Source organism: Onychostoma macrolepis, chromosome 23 (assembly GCF_012432095.1).
Source record: "Onychostoma macrolepis isolate SWU-2019 chromosome 23, ASM1243209v1, whole genome shotgun sequence".
NCBI lineage: Eukaryota > Metazoa > Chordata > Actinopteri > Cypriniformes > Cyprinidae > Onychostoma > Onychostoma macrolepis.
In genome coordinates this window covers 20,950,984-20,970,027 of record NC_081177.1, presented here as the reverse complement: position 1 = coordinate 20,970,027, position 19,044 = coordinate 20,950,984, and the positions used below count along the sequence as shown (strand labels likewise).

At 36.0% G+C, this 19,044-nt stretch overlaps 1 protein-coding gene across 1 annotated transcript in view; it reads right to left on the bottom strand.

Moving 5' to 3' along the window:
* Positions 1-17,202, bottom strand: part of xkr7b (XK, Kell blood group complex subunit-related family, member 7b) — a 70,062-nt gene extending 52,860 nt beyond the window's left edge. Inside the window, exon 1 of the mRNA XM_058762835.1 lies at positions 16,592-17,202. Coding sequence (XP_058618818.1) covers positions 16,592-17,067 — 476 coding nt within the window. The 5' untranslated portion in view covers positions 17,068-17,202. The remainder of the gene's footprint in view (positions 1-16,591) is intronic.
* Positions 17,203-19,044: the final 1,842 nt, after the last annotated feature.

The window sequence follows — 19,044 nt, the reverse complement described above, 5'->3', positions numbered from 1 at the left end:
AAATTCAGAGGAAGAATATGGAATCCCAATGTAATCAATATAAACATGGCCATATAAGATGCAAATACAGGCTTAGATTTAGTTATATCACAGATTCAAGAAAAAGCAACAATTTCTGGCATTGAAGTCTGTATAGTAGAAGATAGCAGGTTAGTTCTCAATAAATGTAACACTGTGCAGTACTCAATAAATGCAACACAAGTAAGACTTGAATGCACACAAAGGCCATATCAGGTATGTGCAAGTGCAATTCAATTCTCAATTCTTTTCCAAAAGATTTATCTTTTAATTTATACTTTTATGCAAGGCCACACATTAAATTGATCAAAAGTGACAGTAAATTCACACTCAAAGGCGGAATTCATCTTACAAATATTATTTCGAATCAGAGAGACCTAGTCACCTATTGGCCCTTAGGCTGAAAGAATGTGAGTCTAAGGCATAAATTAGCGCAATAAAATCATCGGATGCTCAGGTCACCACAAACCCTGCGGCGGTTCTATTTAAAGGTTTTTACACAAATCTGTATAAAGCCGAAACAGATTTTGATGAACCAATTTGTAAGCAGTATTTAGATCAATTGGAATTTCCTCGGATCTCACAGGTGGATAAAGAATCTTTGGAGGCCCCATTAAGTTTGGAGGAGCTCCACATCTCTCTAAAAAGCCTTCAAAAGGGCAAATCGCCGGGTCTAGATGGTCTCCCCCCTGAATTATATTTAGAAATTTGGGATTTGGTAGGGACACTTATGCTTAATTCATTTAATTTTGCAATTGAACATGGTCTATTTCATAGAGATCAAAAACATCATCGATATCATTACTTCTTAAAAAAGGGAAAGATCCATTAGATTGCTCCAGCTACAGAACGATATCACCTATCCCATGTGATCTAAAAATTTATGCTAAAGTTTTTTCTTCTCGTATGGAGAAGGTAATTCATAGTTTGATCAAGGAGGACCAAACCGGTTTTATCAAGGGGCGCAATGCGTCTGACAATATGCGTCGACTCTTTCATATTCTTGACTTTGCAGACTCTCATCCGAGCCCTTGTGCGTTTTTTTCACTTGATGCAGAAAAGGCCTTTGACAGGCTAGAGTGGAACTATAAGTGGGCAATTCCTGCAATGTTTCGGCTTCGGTGAACATTTCATTTCTATGATTAAGACATTATACCACTCACCTGCAGCATCAGTCATAACTGGTAATATTATTTCCCCCCCATTCCCTTTACAGCGGGGAACAAGGCAGGGATCCGCTTTCCCCCTTTTTGTTTTGCTTATCTCTTGAACCCTTAGCACAAGCCATCAGGAAATCTGCAGTATCGATTAAGATTCATGATCATAATCATTGTATTTCATTGTACGCTGATGATATTATTCTATATTAAGACCACTTTGATGTTTCAGTCTCTAGTATAATTAAGGAATTTGATAATTTTAGTAGCTTATCAGGGTACAAAATAAATTGGAGCAAATCTGCTTTAATGCCAATTAACAATGTTAAGGTTAATTCTTCTATTCCCTCATTTATCCCTATTAAGGAATCTTTCATCTATTTGGGCATTACCATATATAAAAACATCCATAACATTGCCAGAGACAATTTTAATAGTATTCTAGTTAAGGTCAAAAATGACATTCAAAGATGGAAGAATCTTAAAGTCTCTCTTCAAGGAAGAATCTCCACAGTTAAGATGAATTTGTTACCTTGGTTTAACTTTCTTTTCTCTATGCTACCACTTTATCCACCTCCAGGTTACTTTAAGGAGATCAACTCCATACTTTCTCAATTTATCTGTAATGATAAATGCCCCAGAATTAAACTTACCACATTACAACATCCTAATAGCGCAGGAGGACTGGCTGTACCAAATTTTGTATTGTATTATTGGTCGTTCCAACTTAAGGCTCTTTATAATTGGACTGATCCTCAATCCAAAGTTTCATGGAGAGTGATTGAAGCTAACAAGGTTAAACCAAATAGACTCCAAGATATTTTATTTACTGGCACAGGGCAAAAAGGTGATAATTATAAATTTGGCCCGGTTGTGGCTAATTCTATTAAAGTCTGGAAAACGGTTGAACGTCTGATAGGAGGACCCTTCAAATTTTGAAACAGTACACCTTTATGGCACAATTATAATTTTGTATGCGGAAATCGTCCATTTGTCCAACCCTCTTGGTCTTCTTTAGGTGTAAACATATATAAACATGATATATATGATAACCAGGGCCTCTGTTCATTTCAGACATTAAGAACTAAAATCAGCATCCGCATATTTTGTCTTTCTTCAATTACGTTCTGCTCTCAAAGCGTATGGAATTCCTTGTGCATCTCCCATTTCCTCTCATCCTATGCGGGATTGGATTGCAACATCTTCTGGTTGGCCATCTGTTTCCTTAATATAAAATAAAATTATTGATTGCATTACGAAACCTCTTTCTATTAAATCTATTTGGAATAGGAAATTATCTGACCTTAATTTATCCGTCGAATGGGAAAGAGTGTGGTCTAACCTTAGCTTAACATCTAAAAACTTGGCTCATATCATACTTAGCATACATAACTCCTTACAAAATATTCAAAATGAAACTACAACCAAATTTTAACTGCCATATATGTAATACTGCATCATCAGGTACTTTTCTTCATATGTTTTGGGAATGTCCTATCGTCATTAATCTATGGACACATGTAAAGCTGGTTTTATCCTCCTTACTACAAACTGACTGCTTTGCTAACCCAAGTGTGTGTCTTCTTAATGATGATTCTGGTCTCTGTATAAGCTTAATACAAAAGTGAATGTTGTTTGCTGGTTTTACGGCTGCGAAGAAGACAATAATACAGAACTGGTTTACACTGCACATGTGTGGAAAAACATATTGGATCCATAGCCTCCTGAAAATAGTGACTTGTGAATGTACAACAGCGTGAATTAATGGGGCCAAGCCTTCTACTATTGATGCTTGGCAGGGTTTTTTCTTTAACATACTCGATTATATAAAGGAATGACTTGTTTTTTTTCTTCTTTTTTTTCTCCCTCTCTCTCTCCTTTTTGACTGGACTTTTAAAGTATTGATTATATGTCTGATGTTTTGTTTTGTTTGTTTTGAATGAATGTTATGATGTCGTGTATGAAAATAAATAAAAAGTTGATAACAAAAAAAAAAGTGACAGTAAAGACATTATAATGTTATAATGTTATAAAAGATTTGTATTTTAAATAAATGCTGCTCTTTTGAATTTTCTGCTCACCAAAGAATTTTGAGAAAAGTATTATACTTCTACAGTTATTTCTCTTTCAAAACTTATCAGCTGTTTTTTTTTTTTTAATTACAAAAAATACAAAAATATTAAAGATATCTATCCATCTGCCTGAACATAACAGCATAAGAAATAAACATAGAATAGATTTGGCATTAAAAACAGTATTCCATTTCTTGTTTACTGATAGTTTACACATAGTCTGATGTCACTATGTGTTGTCTATTATTTAAAATGAGTTTGGACATACAGATTGTATACTTGAGTAATGCTTAAGCGGTGAATTTTATTTTATGGCTAAGGTGTTTAATGACTGCTAAGAATGTTTAAGGCATATATTCAAATGTTTAGGCTAAACATGCAATGAATAAATGAGCAAAAATGTGTTACAAGTACTAATGCTCTCGCCTACAGCATATGCCATATATATAAATGCATAGGCTTGTGTCATTTTTTCTAGGCTAAACCGAATGCCATACTTTCAGAAATCATTTTTTTATGTCTTCGTGCAAGCAAAAGTTTGCTGGTCTGCATGTGTGTTTATGTGTTTTGTGTGTGTGTGGGTGGGAGTGTGGTGGCATTGTGTGAAATGCAGACTCTTCACTCTGTATTGTTTGGCCTGTGAAAATGCTTCCACAGCAAACTGTGCAGCAATGGGAATAACTCTCCTGCCTTGTATCGCCTCCCCGCTCTTAAAATATATGTGTATCCCACTATATTTATATATAAATCAATGTATATCTCACCACAGCCTATTTTCAAATAACCAGCAATAAGGCTGTCTGTTAAATTGACGCTCCTGTACTTGTGGTAAGTAGCAGTTCAAAGCGCAGCAACTGCGAGATCAAGATTAAGATGTCAGGAAAGAAACTCCATCTCTGACGCATTGCTTTCCCTTCACAACCAACTTTTGTTTCCAGCGGACACCGTTTTCTTAAAGCGCACAAAAGAAACATTGTTGCGAGTAAATGCTAAATTCTAAATGCTGCGACACACCGAGCTAAAAAGTGCTTGTGAAAACCGCTGATTACGGCTTGTGGAAACAGTGGCATTATTTCGGGATGTCACACCTCTACGGAGTTATCTTCTCCTCCAGCTCTGTGCCTGCTCAGGAAAATAACTAGAACAGACTATTCTTCTGTTTTCCATTTTTCATCCCTGACCCTCTGAAGTGGTGGAGAAAAATGAGGCGAGCGCAAGAGAAAAAGGGAATTCAATGCATTCATCAGGGGGCCGGAGAGAGCATGTAGTTGAATTGTTAAATCACAGACTCTTTAGAGGAATCCGACTATGAAAGCGGAGGACAGTGTGACGAGGGACACTGGTCATTTTAAACGTTATGTTGAATCGATAGCGTGACTAATGGGCCTTGTGTTCGGCTGTTATTGTTGGAACTAATTAGTGGTGCTTGCTGAAGAAAGCATGTCTATTAATACTTTTCAATGGGACAAATCTATAACCCTTTGTAGTACACTATAATGCATTTATTGGTAGAGACACGAATGAAGCCGTGCCATATCTAGGGATCTGGATATCATTAAGATATGTTGTGACTTGGGCCAGCAAGTAACCTCTTAGCAACCACTCAGAACACCTTAGCAACCACAAAGTTACACCCTTTGAAGAGTGTTTGAAGTAGTTGGGATGCTATGTTTTGCAGTTTCAGCCTCAGAGAGCTGATGTGTATTGCACACTAAATTTCCACTATATATCAATAGCATCTCCAATCCGACTGGCTGGCAGCTTTTGGGAGTAAGGATGCACACATCTTCTGAATTTGCAAGGTGCAGCTTAGTGACATTAAATATATACAGTATATACTGTATATATATATATATATATATATATATATATATATATTTGAGACATTCAGTGTCAAGTAAACTTGGCAAAACAATATCTTTTGCTTTATTTCTCTGAATGAAATAACACATTTTTAAAATGCATGTGATAAATACTATTCACGTCATTCATGTTGTATTCACATCAGATGCAAAGGTTTTTAAATATAATAATTTAATATTATATAAGAGTTTTTAAACATATTAAAGGGATAGTTAACCCTAAAATTTTAAATTTGCTATTAATTTACTTACCCTAGGTGAAATTTTTCTTTAGTAGAACTGTAGAGACGATTTTTAGCTGAAACTGTGGTCCTTGGTGATTCATAAAATGCAAGTCAGTGACTACTGACAGAGAGTCAAACAAGAATATCAGGCGACACAAAATTAATACCTGTGGCTCCTGATGATATACTGTATTTAGGTCTTATGAAGTGAAACAATCAGTCTGTGCAAGAAACTGAAGACATTTACAATTTTACAAAGAATTTCTATTTTAAATAATCGCTGTTCTTTCAAACTTTCTATAAGCAGCACAACTGTTTTCAACATTGATAAAAAAAAAAAATTAAAAAAAAAGTTTCTTGTTTGCCAAATTATCATATTAGGATTATTTCTTAAGAATCATGTGATCTCCTTACACACATTTTCCACAATTTTTCCATATTTAATATATATATTACACCAACAACATTCATTATTGTGGTCATAACATACTTTAAATTAGCCCACCTCTAAACATGACATAATATCAAAATGAACTGGTTGGATGCTTTACCAGTAATTCAGACAATGTTAATTATAGTTTAAATCACCTGTTAAACATGCTAATGCTGTCCCCGCCCCCAGCTTCTACTGATTGGTCAATTCTGTCAGAAATAAGCTGTGCCCAAAACGTTTTTTTGTTTGTTTTTTTTTTACTTAACACAGCATCTTAAATGCTGCATTCAGGTGTGAGATGCTGAAAAAGTGAGTCAAGGCACAAATGTCTATCTAGCGCATGTTTACATACAAAAACAATTAAAAGCAGAAGAAAACAATGAAAAAAGCAGGCTATGATTGAAGTAGTTCTTGACCACAATAAAAAGTAATGATGGCAGTCAAACGTCTGGTTACACAATGTTAAATGTTCTGTAACATTTTCATTTGCGCATTATCCTCTCATGTAACTGGGTTTCTCACAGCTGGCTTTCACAGATAACCCCAGTGTCACATCAATTCTCAACTCAAGCTTTTCAGCACAGTCCACAAAAAGCAGAAGACAGAATCAGAGGAAGACTCTATTAAAGCTCTGCCCTGATCAGCATGAATATACATATCATAAATGAATATGCAAGCAACCAAGTCAAAGAGAGGTTACGCACCTGGGGAGTTTCTCTTCCCTTCCGCTCCTGATGTGACATTATTACACTCGTTCTGTAATCGGGAAATCTTTCACTCAGAACAGAAATTAAAATGCCCTTACAATGCACAGCTCCACCTCTCTACATTTCTCCCAGGAGAGAACAGCCAGCACTTCTCTCATACTCCTGCTCTTTCTCCATTCCTTCCAGAGTTTGACGACAGAGATAAGATATATGTCATGTGACGCCACAGGGGAGACACCTCAGCTGAAAATGATATAAAATACAGAAAATGTGAAGAGTGCAAAAACAAAATAAGAGCAAAATAGAGGGGCTTCATGGGGTGAATGTTGATATATAATACATCTATGCTGCTCATATCTCAAAGTTTCACTTTTTTTTTTTTTGGTAGTTCAGGACACAGTGTTGAATATCAACACCGGCTGACAGAGCAAGGCATCATTTTTTCACCATCTGTTGGGTTTAACTTGTTTTCTACATCAGAAACGGGTTACAATCTATCACTATAACAAAACCTGAAAAGGCTCTCTATAAGTGTGTCTGTGTGCAGACTAGATAATAAACATAATTAACCTGCGGTCATAGCCAATCCAGATGTTCAAAACATTGGCGCTGCCCAGAACTGTCACAGCCAATCAGATAACAGTAATACGATTGACAGGTGTAATTGCACAGGGGAAATAGACACCATCAGAGCAAACAGGTAAATCAATGTGCGTCCTCCTGCTGATATAAAACTCTAAAGCATAACCTATTTATCAGTCAAGGACAATCCAAAGAGATTATTAAAATTCTAATTTGAATACAAATATTTGTTTGTAAATAAAAAAGCCATTTCCTGCCAGAGACAGATTGTTGTTTGATTGATAGATTAATAGAGACAGTAAATTACTCACCACCTCTTAAACACACAAACATTCATGAGTTGCCTTTTAAATGAAATGCATCATAAAGTTTCACTGCGACTGGGTTGACCCCATGTCCCGTGTGCATCCATAAAACAAAACACATCCTGTAAGCTCTGATGACCTGTCAGAATGGATCCACAAAGAACCTGGGTCAGTGACAGATAACAATGTCCAAGATGATGAAAAGACAAAGAAATGGGTCTCACTTTATATTAGGTGGCCTTAACTACTATGTATTTACATCAAAAAGTACATTGTGTTCATATTGTATTGCAAAACACTTTTGCTGTTATTGAGGTGGGATACGGGTAAGGTTAGAGACAGGTTTGGTGGTATGGGTAGGTTTAAGGGGGGGTTAAGGTGTAAAGGATCGGTTAACAGTGTAATTATATATCATATAATAGTGTAATTATATAAACTGTGTATGTACACAATAATATAAACTGGGACCAAGAAATGTTTTCTAAATCTAGTTTAAAATATGCATATGCCAAGCTTTTTAAAAATACAGTCTTTGTATTCATGCTATTAATGTTTTTGCAAGCATGTAACATTTCTGAAAAAAATCTAAGGATTCTAAGAATGTTTATTTGATTAATTTTAGGGTTAAGCTATGTTTATTTAAGCAAATCCTACAAATATTCAGAATGTTTGAATCTTGAATAGTTTTTTAGTAGTATTTATTGTTCTTTTATTATAATTTTTATTCTTTTGAATTTGCTTTTATTTTTTATATTTTTTAGTTTCATTTTTAGGATTTCTGTTATGTTTTATCATCATTTTATTAGCCTTTGTTTTGTAAAAAGTATTTCTAAATAGTTTTAATTAATTTTCAGTTTTAGTTTTACAACCCAAATTCCGGAAATGTTGGGACATTTTTTAAATTTGAATAAAATGAAAACTAAAAGACTTTCAAATCACATGAGCCAATATTTTATTCACAATAGAACATAACAAATGTTATGTCCACAGATTTTATCCACTTTTTATCCACTTTTTACACTTTTATCCAAGCTCATTTCAAATTTGATGCCTGCTACAGGTCTCAAAAAAGTTATCACGGGGGCAACAAAGGGCTGAAAAAGCAAGACATTTTGAAAAGATTCAGCTGGGAGAACATCTAGCAACTAATTAAGTTAATTGACATCAGGTCTGTAACATGATTAACTATTAAAGGGATGTCTTAGAGAGGCAGAGTCTCTCAGACGTAAAGTATTGTGGAATACTTAAAAAAAAAAAAAAAACCTTCCTCAACATCAAATTGCAAAGGCTTTGCAAATCTCATCATCTACAGTGCATAACATCATCAAAAGATTCAGAGAAACTGGAGAAATCTCTGTGCGTAAGGGACAAGACCGAAGACCTTTGTTGGATGCCCGTGGTCTTTGGGCCCTCAGATGACACTGCATCACAGTGGAAAAGTGTTCTATGGTCAGACGAGTCCAAATTTGACATTCTTGTAAGGAAATCACGGACGCCGTGTCCTCCGGGCTAAAGAGGAGGGAGACTTTCCAGCGTGTCTTCAGCATTCAGTTCAAAAGCCAGCATCTCTGATGGTATGGGGGTGCATAAGTACATACGCTATGGGCAGCTTGCATGTTTGGAAGGGCACTATGAATGCTGAAAGGTATATAGAGGTTTTAGAGCAACATATGCTCCCCTCCAGATGACGTGTATTTCAGCAGGACAATGCAAAACCACATACTGCAGCTATTACAACAGCATGGCTTCGTAGTAGAAGAGTCCGGGTGCTGAATTGGCCTGCCTGCAGTCCAGATCTTTCATCTATAGAGAATATGTGGCACATCATTAAACGAAAAATACAACCATGAACTCTTCAGCAGCTGGAAACCTATATCAGGAAAGAATGGAACCAAATTCCAACACCAAAATTCATAATCTCGATGCCCAGACGTCTTCAGACTGTTTTGAAAAGAAGAGGAGATGCTACACCATGGTAAACACGCTCCCGTCCCAACTGAGACCTGTAGCAGGCATCAAATTTAAAATGAGCTCATTTTGTGCATAAAGTTGTTTATGTTAGTTAGTTATGTTAGTTGTTTATATAAAGTTGTTTCTCAGTTTAAACATTTATGTTATGTATATTATATTGTGAATAAAATATTGGCTCATGTGATTTGAAATTATTTTAGTTTTCATTTTATTCAAATTTAAAAAACGTCCCAACATTTCCGGAATTCGGGTTGAATTTCAGTTAGTTAGAACTTCAGATTTATTTCATTTAAAAGTCATAGTTTTTCATGTAATATTTCTATTAGTATTATATTTCAGCTTTATTTCAATAAATTTTTGTCAATACACTGTAAAAAAATGTATGTGATTTTAATGGTAAAAGACAGCAAAAATGCTAAAGTAAAAACCTGTTAATTGGTTAATGGTAAGTTCCCCAACTATATACTGTGAAAAACTGTATTGGACATTAAATGTAATTTTATGGAAATATTCAGTTTTTGGAAGTGAAAAAAAGAATAATTTACAGTGAAACCATAAATTGACATTCCCAGATTTCCTTGCGTTACATTGATACATAATTATGTTTCTTCTTAGTTCTTTACATTAGGGTTCTATGTTACAGCTAATGTTGTTAAATTAATGTTTATTGCATTACTTCAATTTCATGTGTGTTACCATGATGGTGTTTAGTGTTTGTGTGAATGACACTGTGGACCTTCCATATATATATATATATATATATATATATATATATATATATATATATATATATATATATATTAGTATTTTCCTTCTTGTGGAAAATCTGCTTATCATGTGCTTTGGTACATCATGCGACTCTCATCATCATCTGCTATTGGTGGTTATCAATGTATTGCAAAGGAACTAAACAGATTTCAGTACTTCAGTTTGGTATATTAACATTAATGAAATACATTTTGTAAATGTAAATTTAAGTTAAATCTGTAAAATCTAAAATCCTGCTACCGTATTTTTTTATGGTAAAATTCTGGCAACCACAGCTGCTGGTTTTTTACCATACTTTTATGGATTTTTTCCCGTAAATGTGTTCTGCTATAAAGGCATGAGTGTAAGACCTCTCCAGCTCTAAGAAACATCCAATATTGAAATCAATATTGTATATCTGTGCTGTTTGCTGTTCTCGCCAAAGTTGAAATAACATCCCTGGACGTAAGTACAGTCCCTAAATCCGCTCTCACACACATCTGCTGGCAAAAACTCTCTTTAACTCACTCTGACAAGCAGATGGGTACACTGAGGCATTCACATACAGTACAAACAGCACTCAGCGTAATCTATATTCAGCTGCTGTGTTTAGGAAACCTGTGAACACTCGCTTCCCTTCACAAATTCACACACAGTGTATCTGTCACTCCATTGTGAGTATTTTTCCAGCATGTGCTGTGAAGAACTGGGTCAGCTCCGACAAGACAGACAGCATCAGGATCTTTAAGAAGGGAATGAGACGGCAAGACTGACAAGTGGATAGAGGGATGGCAGGGGAGAGGAGACAAAAGACAACCTCCTGTCCTCTAACCTGTTCTTAATGACGGCCGTATCTAATAAGGAATTATTTTCTCCATTCCCGGCCCTGGGAAAATGTCACTTTGAGGTGTGTAGTGGAGATAGGCGAGGTGTTTTCTGCTTTAAAATGCTCCTCACGCACGCTGGCTGCGGTGTAATGCCTTCAGCTCGGTGAGAATATCCCCATCAACTCCCTTAATGGCCCAGCGGATACACTCCACTGCCTCACACACCTGCAACACACATATCACAACAGCTGCTCTGTGCTTGAGTGCATCTGTGTGTGCGTGTGTCTGGGGTGTTAAAACAGGTCCAACTAAGCCTTTACTTCAGCTTGGCAAAATGTGTTGTTTGAGACAATGCAAACTTTATGTAGCCTAAAAGAGTTTCTCAAGTAGTCTCATATACGGTACTGGGGATTGCAAACCACGCTGTACAATACAGAATCGCTCTGGATTGAAGTCTGTATTTTAGTGCTGAACACTCAAAAAGCTATGAAAGTTTTAGTATATACTACTGTTCAAAAGTTTGAGGTCAGTGAGAGTTTTTAATCATTTATATAATGCTTATATTCAGTGAGTATGGATTAAATTTGACAAAAGTGACAGTTAAGGCATTTATAATGTTAGAAATTATTTCTATTTCACAATAAATGTTTTGAACTTTCTATTTATAAAAGAATCCTGAACAAAAATATTTCCACAAAAATATAAGCAGCACATTTTTGAAAAATGCACAAAATCAGTATATTAGAATGATTTTTGAAGGATCATGTGACACTGAAGACTGGAGTAACGAGTAATTGCCATCACAGCAATTAATTTTTTTTTTAAATTTTTCTCAAAATGTAATAATATTTCACAAAATTACTGTTGTCTTTTGATCATAATAAAAAAAAAAAAAAAATATATATATATATATATATATATATATATATATATATACTGACCCTAAGCTTTTGAACAGGAGTATACAGTGCATTTGCACAAGTGTCAGTATTAAAAAAAAAAATTTAAATCATGTGAAATTATTGCAAAACACCTCAATGATAAATGTGCTGTGAAAGTTGTTAGTATTTTCTATTCTAATGTCATTTTTAATAATTAACAATTAAAAAAATTACCATGGCCTGTTGCTATGTTACATGGATGATACATCAGACAATGAGTTTCTTTTTCTCCAACTCTGATTTTACAGTTCCTTTTTTTAAAACAGTGAAACATAAAAACATTATATTTCAACTATTTTCAGTCATTTTCTTGCACATTTCTCACTGGATTTGTGTCGGTATTCATTAAAAAGTCTAAAATACAAAGCACTTTAAAGTTGAACCGTCTGTTCATTTAAAAAAAAATATGTGCAGAGTCACAGTTCCCTAGTGTTTTTATTTGCCTAGGTAGAAGCTAAATTGATATGTGTTTAATGGTGTGTGACATTAAAATTCATTTATTTTTTACAACAGACGCAATGAAGTCGCATGTCACTGAGACAAAAATGAAAGAACATTTCATTCTGTCATGTAGTGGCTCTTTTTATACAGTCCACTTTTGTTTACAGTGTGATCAGTTGTTACCTGCCACGTGTGGGAATGGATGAATGAATAAATTGATTATTTGGCTGCTCTTCTCTGTTATACTTGTGACATTCACAGCAAGGTCAGATCCTTCAGTGCATAATGCAGTATTTTTTTTAAGTTATCAGGCCTATCATCAGAAACTTAGTTGGTAACACTTTACAATAAGGTTCATTAGTTAACTACATTAGTTAACATGAACCAATAATGAACTGCACTTATACAACGTTTATTTATATGTTAATTTCAACATTTACTAATACATTATTAAAATCTTGTTAACATTAGTTAATGCACTGTGAACTAACATGAACTAACAATGAACATCTGTATTTTCATTAACTAACGTTAGCGAAGATTAGTAAATCCAGGAACAAATGTATTGCTCATGGTTAGTTCATGTTAGTTAATACATTAACTAATGTTTAACTAATGAACCTTATTGTAAAGTGTTACCACTTAGTTTTACTTACCAAATTTTTTCTCACATTTAGTAGTCAGCAAGTGCTCCTTTCAGACCCTGTTTAAAACTATTTGTGCACATCTCATAGATTTCTGGTTTAAACAAGTTGATCTCTTCAAAATACAAGATGACAAGATGAATTCACCATGATCTGTTCACTGATCTAGGACAAATCAAAATATAATGAACATATGATCTCAGCCATTGTGAGCAACAGATCGAGGACCAGCGATACATCTGTAAAATGCAATCTCACACACCACATGCTTCACATAATAACTGATCTATGGATGACTCTGTTGATTTGGCTTGCTTTGTAAATCTAGTTCCAGCTCTCTGCAGCTGATTCAGACTCTTCCAATTCTGGTTTATGTGAGCGGCATGCATTGATCTCTCCTTGAGTCAGAATTTCCAATAACTGAATGTTCTCAGTTGCTTTATGCCTCTTTAATCTGCTATTTATGACTGCTAGAGTAGTGGTAGATGTTGCACATTTGACTAGTGATATTCAAAAATACTGGTGACCAGCCAAGTCCACCGAGGTGTTGCTGTGAACACATCAGTTTGAGATCAGGTCACATGGATTTTATCTGAGACAACAGAAACCTCACTCAAACAACAAACAAACCGATAAAGCACTGCACAGATGTCCTAATGTGACATGATACTGTCTAAACACATGCTCACACACACACACACACACACACACACACACACACACATTCACAAATCAGGCCAGTGAATATGACCTCTAAAACAGTGATTCCCTACCAGTGGCATACAAGAAGTTTCCAGAGAGTACTTGAAAATGGGTTGTTTCTTTCTTTCTTTCTTTATTGAAACATATAAAACAAATATTATTATGCATTAATAAACTAATAAAAAAATATATATATTAGGGGTGCCATGAGTTTTTAAAAGTTAATTTAAGAATGTACAGGGCTTGTCAAATAAAGTGTCACTATTTATAAAGACAGTGGACATTGTTCTTCACAAAAATGAAAAGCTCTGTTCTATTTTTCTCCCATCACATCTCAGTCAATCAAAGCACAGAAACTAACATCTCAGTAGAAGCAGTATTTGTCTATATTTGTCATTGACATTTATGCATTTAGCAGATGCTTTTATCCATAGCTTTTATCCTTTGCATTCAATTTACATTTCATCAGTTCTTTGGATGTCAAACCCATGACTCTACTTTATGAACTACAGAAATGCAGAACAAGGAACCCACCACTGCAAAAATGTTTTTTTTATTTATAAAATCTAAAGTAATAATACACCAAATTAATTGTAAAACAAAGAAATGAATTTAAAATAAAAAATGAAGTGTGTTTGTGTGTGTGTTTATATATATACACACACACACACATATATATTTCATGTATTACAATTAATAAATATATATTTAAAATATTGTATAGAAATATATATATATAAAACCTAACACCAAAATGCATTCTTGACTAAGGACAGCTTTGATGAACTTTTTTGATCCACTTCAAATGTTGACTACTATATATACACACACACACACACACACACACACACACTAAATATATCACAAATATATAGTATAGTAATATACCAAACTAATTTACAGAAAATAAAGAAATTAATCACTGCATCATTTTATTTTATTTTATTTTTATATTATATTATTCATAATGCTAAATATCTGGTATGCATAAAAAAATATTTTTGGTTTACTGAAAACTCTGTTAAAACATATAGGCAAACCACAATCAGATATAGACAGGATTTTTCTTTTTTTTTCTTTTTTCTTGGGGAATCTGCATAATGGATTTAAACATGCTGTATAAATATCTGTTAGCATAACCTAGACCTTCTACAGCATAACCATAAATTATCCACAATATTTAATAAACGTGCAAGAGGCAGAAGACGTTCAGAACTGATGCTAGGAAATCTGTATAGATTTTTGAGGACCTCTTCAGGTGCTGATTTTGTTTGGACCTGGTCACGGCTGACAGAATAAAAGGTTCTCGCTTACACACAGACATACATATCAACCCATGCAAATATTCAACATTTTGGTTTCAACTGTTCACAATAATAAATCATATTTAGAGAATTCAAGTGGGAGGTAAGGAGAGTGAGAGAGAAGGAAAGAGAGGTAACAGGAATTTGTTGCGGAGAACGATGGCAGGAAATGCTATATCCTCTCCCACACAATCACTGAGACACACAGTTCTCCCTGGCCCTGTGTTAATAATTCAGCACTTAACTACCAGTAAAACACTCACACACATGTGGGAGTGAATCACTTCCTCTGTCCCTGCTCTGGAATAAAGAGAAGCAGCATCTGACAAGGGAAAAGCATTCCTCAGATGCAGTTTTTCCTCAGGGCACTTTCAGCAATGCCTATAGAGCTCAAATGTCATTAGCAAAACAAACCTGCTCTGTCCCTCAAGTGCCCGTCTGGTTTCTCTCACAAACACGCTGCATGCCCATTCCAGGCCCCGAGAAGCACAAAAGCCATAAAGCAAAAATAAAACAACATCTTTTGACTTTGTTTCCCTATTACAGTTAACCACGTCTTCCCGAAGAGCATATGATGCTCACAGCGATCTTCAAACCAGCCTTGGCACTTTTGATAACTTCTCCAAGAACAGAGAAAAAATTGGAAGCCCTCCACGGAAAGCCTAAAACAAAAGGATGAAGGCACACAGGCAATGCAAGAATGAGTTATGATCCTCCCCAGAGAAAACCGGCCTGGAAGTTGTCTGTACTCTCTGTACTTAGCCAGTAATGAACCTGTAGGGTTACACAATGCCTGTTTTGTCTGAAGAGGGCTCAGACATTTCAATTATTTCTAAATCTGTGGACTATTCTTGTGAGTTCCGCTGTCGTTTTGAGACAGTACAAGCACAAACTGTCTCTTTACACAGCAGAGGTTCTCAACTCAATCACAGGTCTGTTCTGATAGGACACGGACAGAAGGGAAAATCAATGCTAAATGCAAAAAAATAACAATGTAATAAAGAAGAAACCACTCTGTGTGGAAAAACAAATTATATGAGATTTTAGTGCAGACAACACAAGCAGGTTGCAAACTCATCATCCTTCTAAACCATGTATGAAAATACACAAGTAAATAAGAAAATTCAATGCAGATTATATTAAATACAACCCATTTGGGTTGCAACATAAAATTTGTGATCAGACCCACTGTTTTAGGATTTATTGGACACATTTGGGTGCCGTTGCACAGCGCAGATGTCTTGAGAATCAGAATGCACGTTTATTGGCTACCGAGTTGCTTTTATTACTTAATTGTTTGCTCCAAAGGACACAGTGAACGTAAGCCAAATACAACATCCATTTCAACATAACCTGAGGGTGACGTGACCGCGGGGCCACCAGAGATGGCATCGGGCACTCTGTCCACCTTGGCACACCATCTATATGTTGGCAACCAGCACAGACGCGCAGCCAAGAGAAGCGAGTCGGGATGTAGACAGACAGGGATGCAGCTCTTTCCATCTGCTCCCAAAGCATCACCAAGCATGAGAGCCACAATAAGAGTAACATCCATTCCAAGAAAAGACACACTATGGATGGACACGAACACCGACTGCCCCGGCACTCATGGGCTCTGGGAGAAGTTCTGGATATGAGACGTAATGCATCTTACCTCCAAACCTGGCCGAGCTGCAAGATGTGAATGATGGACTGGAAGAGCCACACAAGCACTCTGCAGCATTTCCGCGTGCCGTTCGCAGGCAGGGTTCTGCCGCTGCCGCTCCGCCGGTCGCTGTCCTTGGTGCTGAAATCGCATCCGTCCCCGCTTGGGGAGGCGCTCATCTCCGAGTAATCATACACGAACCACCTGAAACTTAACACCTGAACCACCGTGGAGGGAACCACTACGAACACTAACGTGAGCCCGAACCACCAATAGTCCCGCCTCAAGTAGTAGTCCGCTGCCAGCCACAGGTCGGTGGCTCCGTCGGAGAAGAAGACCAGGAGGGCGCACAGCACCCAGCAGCAGTCCAGCAGCGAGAAGCGTTTCTCGGCGCGAGGGTGCAGAGGAGCCGCGCTCTGCTCAGGGCCAAGCAGACACCGAGAAGCGCTCTCACACACGGCTGCTCCATCCGATTTAGCGGCCATGTTTGTTGTAGAAAGAGAGTGGGCAAAGGAAAGCGAAGTACAATGAGAGGGGAGGGGGATGTGTGTGCTGGAGAGTGTGTGTGAAAGCTCATGGGAGAGTTGGGAGAGAGAAAGAGAGAGAGAGAGTTAGAGAGAGCGAGAGAGAGGGTGGAAGGGGGAGGGATAACGGACAGACCTCGGGGATATAATTGGTTTGTGCTGGGATACAATCAGCCTTGTTTCACAAACCTTTCGTTGGAAGGACTACAAAGATATGCATCGTCTTGTGAGACTTTTGTTTTTTCTTTATAAACGACCAAATCGTGTGAAAATTCAGTGAAATGAAAAATGAATGACAGCTTGATAACATACTAAACATATAACCTATAAATGAGCTTTTTGTCACTCTGAAAGGCATATATGGTGTCCAATGTTTGCTACATTTTTCATATTTATGGTTTCATTTTACTACATATGAACTATTCTTAATTTTCTGATTATTTATTTTTCTGACATTCCAGGTATTCCTTAATACATTAAAAACATTAATAGCCTATTTGTAGCCTATATTCACGATGTGGAGTATGTTCTGATTTATATTTAGTAGGAAAGTAAATAGAAAGTGATTTGACAAATGCTTTCATCCATAGTCATTTACAGTATGCATGCTGGTGTCATAAAGAAAATCTAATTTGTATCCGTGTTATGATTTTTGACCCATTTTCGCATTCTAGAGGGAAAGTTAACAACATGCTTCGTATTTTAGTTTTTTGTTTGTAAATCTGTAGAGTCAGAATTTAACAGTGCATAATTGTGCGCCAAGTTACTGATGAATAATTCATCAAACTAACTGTTCAGAGCTGTTCAGTTGTGACGTCAATTTGTGGGCAATCTGAAAGGTTAATTAAAATAAATAAATAAAAACTTAAATAGCAATTTTAGATTTATAAAGTCCTTAGATTTAAGTGGCTGATTTGCTAATCGAGTAATCTCACATCCTTTGTTCCTCCATTTAGCAGCTTGGTAGCACTTAACGTTTTTAAGCACTACGCATAATGCATGCTGTACTTCTAATAATGTGTAAGACAGATTTTACCCAAACCTACTTAAAAAAGGTAAAAAGAAGTCAATCGCCTTACATGTTTTAGGACTTATTTTACTGATTCCATGAACACAAGACAGTTAAAACTATCTCATTCATCGAGGCAGCTTATTTAATACATTGTATGTTTCCCATGTGCTTTCAGGTCCATAAATGGAGAATGATAGCGCTCGTGCTTTTGTGGCGAAGGATTGGAAATGGTTTATTGATTAGTGGGATGGGCGCGAGCTCGCGCTCTCTCTGATATTTAATGTTTGACAGTACGAGGCGAGCACGCGGTCAAACTGGAACTGTCATTATGACAGCGGAGCTGCTTGTTACCACCCCAATCTAATGTACCATACCTAATGCGCAAGCAGTTTGGTGGATGTTGACTCACAATAATAATAATAATAATATATATATATATATATATATATATATATATATATATATAAATGCATATACTGCTTTTGCACTATATTAAAAATCTTTTGGGAGATCTAGCTTAATATTACAGTTTGGTGTAACGAATAGATCCAGGGTTGCCAAGTCTGCATAATAAACCCAGCAAACAAAATGTAGGGGTGGTAATCCTTTCTTTTTGGACTATGTAAAAAGTAACTATTTACAGTTTTGAGATCTTGTTCTGATGCTATTTTTCTCTTCTTGTTCATTGTCATAGTTTTCAGCACACAGGCTCTCTACCAGTCATCTAACACTGCGAGGAGCGAGAACCAGAAGGGCGTAAGTGACATTTCACCAACTTTACAGGACAGCCAAAACAAAAAAAATGATGCATAACAGTACTTTTGCCAGTAGAAAGAGCTCATTAAGAGCTTTCATTTGATATATATATCCATTTCACCAAAAATGTCACTTACTCCCTTCTGGTTCTCACCCCTCAACTGTTGTTA